The 6,981-nt window shown below is 29.5% G+C and overlaps 1 protein-coding gene across 11 annotated transcripts in view; it reads left to right on the top strand.

Annotated features, from left to right (window-relative positions):
* The window catches only part of LOC107437896 (extracellular matrix protein f-spondin), a 163,144-nt gene extending 156,379 nt beyond the window's left edge, over nt 1-6,765 (top strand). For 7 of the 11 annotated variants that reach the window (XM_071186222.1, XM_071186219.1, XM_071186217.1 and 4 more), the window contains 2 exons: nt 1,546-1,734; nt 5,929-5,955. In XM_071186222.1, the coding sequence (XP_071042323.1) occupies nt 1,546-1,724 (179 nt within the window). In that variant the 3' untranslated portion in view covers nt 1,725-1,734; nt 5,929-5,955. Of the gene's footprint in view, nt 1-1,545; nt 1,735-5,928 lie in introns of all 11 variants that reach the window. The other 4 variants (XM_071186225.1, XM_043045881.2, XM_071186224.1 and 1 more) reach the window with 1 other exon arrangement.
* Nucleotides 6,766-6,981: the final 216 nt, after the last annotated feature.

Here is a 6,981-nt window from a genome sequence, read left to right as displayed (position 1 = left end):
TATATATATATATATGATAAATGTTAAAATACCTTAAAGAGTGTCAAAAACAGCAATAACAAAATTCATTGATTTTGGTGTCTATTGTAGCCTTAAATGTATTAAAAGAAAAAAAAAAGAAAAATACCGTAACTTATATAAATTTTCTAAAATTTTTCATCTCCATATTCATTAAATTATTATTTTTTTAAATTTTATAATTTCCCGTTGTTTCAGAATATATTTAAGAAACAAATTTGTAAATGAGTACAGCAATTTTTCTGGCAAAAAAGAAGGAAAACAATGTTTTTTAAAAATAATCGATCTTGTCCGTAAGACTTTGAAATTAGTGTCTAGGAAATTTGACTTTGATATATTAGCACACATGAAAAAATATTCTGCACTGTTTAAAGAGTAAATTAATTAGCATTGTCCATAATTATATTTTAAAGGACCTCTAAATTTTATTTTAAGTCACATTTTCTATTGTTTTTTTATTAATTTCTTTTCATGCTTAATTTATGATGCAATAATATTTGACTCTACATTACCTTTCAAAAGAGATAGGAAGTAAAGAGGTCACTTCATTAAAATGGGAAAAATAGCGTTTGACAATTTTTAGAACTTCTATCGAATTTTCCTCAAAATAAGCAACATGTGGTTTTGAGTCCGAAAATTAAAGCAAGTCATTTGCTTAGTTTTTTAGAATTTTTAAAATTAAATTTTCAGTACAGTTTATATTGATGAAAGCCAAATGTTAAAAAATTTTTATCAAGTAAATTGCACAAAACATAAATACTTGTAAAAAATCTGAAAACAGGAAATTTATACCATATAACTACATTTCAGAAACTGCTGATTGTAGAGTTGTATTGGCAAAAAAAATTGACAGAAAAAATTAATAACAGAAAATCTAAAATGACGTATGCTTTATATCTCAAATTTTGATCGTGTTCCAAAAAATTTTTTGTGTGCCAAAAATTTGAAACCAAAAGTTTAAAAATTTTTCGTGTACCAAAAGATGTTACTGAATAGAATAAAAATATATCTTAATTTTATTTGGGAAAGTAAAATAATGTTTCTTAAAAGCATGTTTAGAATTTTCCTTCTCCACCGTTTTCGATAGTTGCGTTCAACCGAGAAGTGAGAAGCTTTCTAAGAAAAAAACAGTATTAAAAAATTATTACGCACTTTAATTTGACTTAATTGTTATTTTGCCAAGGTTCAGGACAGAAAACGCTGTATATATATACTATATAAACTGATAATCATTAGTTTTCCTTGAGATATTTATCGATTGTCAATAAACTTAGTTTCAGAGTCGTTTTTTTTCATTCCCTTTTTTTCACAGTCATTTTTAAAGTTCAGTTTCAGAAAATGTAAAGTTTTAAAATGCATCCTAAAAATGAAATTAACGTATGGATTTATAATTTTCGGGAACTTACGGAAATAATATTGTCAATCAAACAATATTGAATAATAATATTGTCAATATTGCTTAAAACTACTCTCCAGCAAGCCAATATGTGCAGCATGCCAATAAAGCTAATTAATTCAATAACTTAGCCGTAGACTGTCTACTGAACCCATGGTCAGAATGGACACCCTGTTCCAAGTCGTGCGGTCAAGGTGGTACGCAACAGAGGACGAAGACGGTTAAAGTTCCGCCCAAGTACAATGGAGCGGCATGCGGTCCTAAGATTGAAAGGAAGTACTGCACACTACCGCCCTGCCCTATGCACTAATTTCACTAGGGTAGGTGATAGATTTAAAAAATTAAATAGAAAAAAAAACTTATATCTCTTTACACTTTTTTCTGTGAAAAGTTTGTAAAGGGTATCGACTTTGATGTAACTGTGTTAAAATTTGTCTGTACCAAGTTTCATTTTTTACGCACAAAACAGAATGAAATAAGAAATGTCCCTTTGAAATATTGAGGGTTTGGAATTAAAAGATGATTTAAAAATTAAAAGATGTTCGAGATGAGAATATTAAAGATATCATTAATAGTAAATCTTCCTCAATAGATGGCACCACTACTTGTAAATCACTTAATTTGCTCAGAACAGTTATATATGAATTAAGCTATGTTTAAACTTAATAAGAAAAAATATTATTTTTTTTGTCTGTCGAGCCACTAACTTGGGATTTTACAAATGCGTTTACATCGAAGAAAACTGTAACACTACTTTTACAGAAATCTTCTTTTTCAAAAATCTTTAATATTCCTTTCCTCCAATAATAAAAATTAATATATTTTTAATTGGTATGTGTTTAAAGATATAATGTATCTGATATATTCTACTTATTTTTATACGACACATAAAACAAATTAAACGAAAATGAAGCATCAGTATGTTTCACTATATTGTTGGAAGGCACCCGTCATTTTTGTCCATTAAACTGTATTAACATGATTCTTTATGGCAGTTCCTGAAATTTCAACTCGCTATTGGTTGCCGAAAATTTAGAATAGGCGTGTTGACGAGAACGTTTGGTCTTATAAAATATTTCACTTTAAATTACTACATTTTCCCCGAGTTTGCTGTAGACATATATTTAAATTGGTCCATACTTTAAGAAGGAGATTAAACTCAAAGATATACATCACAAATGTCTGAAACCTATATAGACTGGAACCTTTGTCGTTAGATGTGTTAATACATCTGCATGTTTTTTGACATCTTGGGTTTTTCTCACAAATAAAAAAAATGGGATAGAGGATACAATGAAATTTAATTAATCCAAAATCTATTTAATGAACAAGTGAGAGTTGCGTTGACTCAGGGGATAGAGAGCTCGACTCCCTATGAGGATTGACTCTCGATCCAAGTTCGAATCCCAGCAATGGCTTGTGATAAATATCTCGCTCCCAACCCGTACTGACACAGTACTAACGTAAAATAGCTATAGAGATCATGTGTTAGAACCCCCTTGCCGTCAGGACGATTTCGTGATTTTCGTCTTCAAGTGAAGCAAATGAGGGCTTCTCTTTTGACTTTTAATAATGTAAAATATATTTCATTTTAATATTTGCATCTCAGCCGCCCAAAATAAAAGCAAGGGAGTCTTGTCACTCATCCTTTATTTTAAAACCTAAAGTATTGTAAAGTAGAACTTCACTTAAGTAAAAGATAGTACGGTTACATAAAAATAAGAGGTTCGAAATTTGTCTTGAAATTACTGTTTTTGAAAGGAAACATGTTGTCTTAAAAAAGCTTGTTGGGAGTGAGTTGTTATCGACAATGTCAACCTTCATCTATGAAAAGGTACCCCATCATAGAATCTAGTTAACATGTCTTATATACTAGTGAATTGGAATTATATTTTTGTAGTGGTAGATACACTGCAGTACTCCTCCACCATAATGATAGAATTCGATGAGCAGACACCACTAGTTGATTCATTGCAGTTTTTGTGAAAAGCCGGGAGAGCTCTATTAAGATCCCCGTACTTTTTGAGTGCTGAATGTGAGGGGTGTATTAACTTCAGGGTCGTAGTCGCTTCTGTGTTGCCGTTAGCAGTCGAGTGTATGCAAGCCGACGTTGTGCGTGTTCGAGACGAGACTGAGTAGCAACAGTGCGAGGAGGTGGATAATGTCGCAGTCACAAGTAGCAAAGTCAACGGTTAAATGTGTAGCATCCATCGAAGTAGGCGTTTCCAGACAGAAGTGAGCGTTGCTGTCAAGATAGGCGTGATCATATCAAAGTGGGCATTACTGTCAAGATAGACGTGTTCATATGAAAGTGGGCGTTACTGACAAGATAGGCGTGTTTATAACAAAGTGGGCGCTACTGTCAAGATAGGCGTGTTCACATCATGTCCGAAGTTCACCAATGTGGGGAGAGTTGATATCGACAATGTCAAACTTCATCCATGAGAAGGTACCTCTCCATAGAATCGAGTTAACATGCCTTATATACTAGTGAATTGGAATTATATTTTTGTAGTGGTAGATATACTACACGCTCAAAACAATTGATTTTCTCAGAAATGAGAAAAATAAATGAAACTTAATGTCGGTCTCTATTGTTGAATGAATGGCTCAGTTCGGACGTTTTAATAGGCATTATTAATATTGCGTCTATGGAGTGATGGAAAACGGGTCTTTATGTAATAGTCGTTGGAATAGAAGGGTCGCTGGAATAATAGGGTCGTAAGAAAGAGCGTAGACCTTAATAAGCCGTGTTAAACGAAGTAGAATAACAAAATAGGGGGAACAAAATATGTTCTGAGCATGTGTAGTCCTTTTCATAGTTTGAATACTCAGGGTACCTTGTTTTATAAGAGTAGTTTATTGTTATTTATCATATCTCTTATGTTATGCTCACAATGTAATTTTAATGAAGTTTTCAACACTGCGGGAATGTTTTTTTTGTTTTGTTTTTAGTACATTTATCGTCTGAAATGTAATTAATCTGATCATTATGATGTTATTAATTCTCTTATGCCCTGTGACACTAACCTACTAAAGCATTTTTCTTAAAAATATTCCGTACTAATTTATAAGCATGCTATTTGTGTACTTTTAATGCTGATTCCTTTAATGCAAATTCTTCATAACTAATAAAAATAATCAATTTATTACACATACTACTTATATTATTATTAGTAATTAACTAATTTATTATTAGTATTTAATTAATTTATTATCAATGTATCATAACTCTTTGTAACACACAAAATATTTAATGTATATTTCTTATGTTACTATGAGTGCCATTATACCTATTTTAATATTAAATTATATTTGTAATTTTATCGTAATTTGCAATTATTCGAATTATTTAAGTTTTTTGTCAATTACGCTAGATATTTGAATATAAATGCTTCTTCAATATGATAAAACATCGCATCTAAAACATAGGAAATGAGAACACTATTGTTTATTTCCCTTATTAATAAAAATTTAGGCTTACAAATTTCCGATTTCCGCATTGCTAATGTATTTTTGTGGTTTGAGGCTTTGAATTTGTTGACTTCAAACTTATATCCAGTATTTTGCAATGAGCCAGGCTAATTAGAAATGTCCTCAGTATTTTTTTAATCTGCCTGATCTGGTTACTTACAATTAGTTCACATGCCTTTAGGCTTATCAGGACTAAAAACTTTTAATTCAGAATAACTTATGGTTGTTGCATTGAACATTGAATAAAGCTAGTTATAATAAGTGTTTACGCTGGTTATAATAAGTGTTACGCTAGTTATAATAAGTGTTTGGTATTTCTGGACTTATTACTTAGTAATAAGTCTTAAATAAATTAAGCTAATTTAAATAAAATTAAGCTAATTAAATTATTGCTGATATATATTTTATTTCGTGTCTTAGAGGTATCTAGTCTAACTGCAACATGCCTAAAGATTTCAAGCAGATAAGAAAATGCTTGAGACTTTTTTTAAATAAGTCACTGTAAAAACTTCCTGATGAAATTACGGTAAAAAGTACTCGCACTAAGATACCAGTGTTTTTCATAGTAAAATCCATTTTTACCGTACAAAAAAATCTCATGGGTTTATGTGGGACAAAAAACCAACTGTACCTTAATTTTTACTGTAATATCTACTGAATCAGTGAACATATTACTGTAAAAGTTGCGGTATAAATGTTTTCAATAAAAATGGTTCTTACGGTAAAATGAATTTTAGGGATGATGCACACAGGGTGTCAGTAAATATTACAGTAAAAATTAAGGTACAGTTGGATTTTTGTCCCATACAAACCCATGAGATTTTTTTGTACGGTAAAAATGGATTTTACTATGAAAAACACTGTAAAAACAAAGGACAGACACGGAAAAACACTGTGCAGCGGAAAAACACTGTAAAAAAATACGGATAAAATTTTATAAAAATTTTATCCGTTTTTTTTTACTATCTGATGCAAAGTGCCGGATTATTCAGCTAGCTTACAATTTCTATATCTACTCATTAAAATGTTTAAATTTTCAGAAATGAAAGTTATGCCAGAAAGAAAAAGAATGCCCGTAAATTGACGCATCAGCCAATCAGATTTCTAGGGATAATCTGAGCCAGATGGTGCATAAAGAAGAACAACAAAGAAATTTTTGTGATTCATGTACATAACTACATTATTAATTATGTGTGTCGTAGTTTTACTGTTACCTCCCCTATCCTTCCCCCTTTACCTGAAATATAATTGGTTTCTTCATTAAGTATACAGCGGATTAATTTTTGAAAAAATAGATCTAAAAAAATCATAACACAAAATATTAAAATTCTGCTTTTTCTATAAACTTTAAGTTTTAAAAAATAATCAATTTCAACATGGAAATATCTATTTTTAGAAATATATATTGTAAGATGATTGATTATTATGTATTGAATCATTTGTGTTTCAAATTTTATGAAAATGTTGAACCTCAAATTGCAGTGTAAAAATTTCGATATATAAACTAAACAATTCATTAATTAATAAAATAAAAAACATATTTAGATACGCTACAAAAGCAATAATTGATTACATGGATAAAAAATAGTATGATTCATTTAAAATTAAAAATATTACTACCGATAACTATTATTAAACTTATTTAAAACCTATTTTAATACTTAAGTCTTTAAACTATCAATTTACTGTAATTTACTAAAAAATATTCATTTGTATATGGTAGGATGAATAAATTAACTGATATAAAGAATCAAACTCATAATCAGTCTAAAATCGTAATAACTAAATAAAGCATAATTTACGATCTCATTGCAAAAATTACTAATCATTTTTTTTATTGTTGATTAAAATAAAATCATGTTTTATATTACTATAAAGCGTTGTTATATTTGAATACATATCAAAAATGGGAAACCACCCAATAACATATCCCTTATTGTATTAAGCATATCATATAATAGATAATGTGTACAAGATTATAATATATTATAATCCCTGCACTTAACAAATTTATTTAGGATTTTTGACTAAAAAATGAAGTTAATCTGACCAATGCATTGGAGGTCATAGTAGTTACAAATTTTAAAATTGAT

The sequence above is a fragment of the Parasteatoda tepidariorum genome, chromosome 10 (genome assembly GCF_043381705.1).
Source record: "Parasteatoda tepidariorum isolate YZ-2023 chromosome 10, CAS_Ptep_4.0, whole genome shotgun sequence".
NCBI lineage: Eukaryota > Metazoa > Arthropoda > Arachnida > Araneae > Theridiidae > Parasteatoda > Parasteatoda tepidariorum.
The sequence above is the reverse complement of the archived record's forward strand: the minus strand, read 5'-3'. Positions and strand labels throughout refer to the sequence as shown.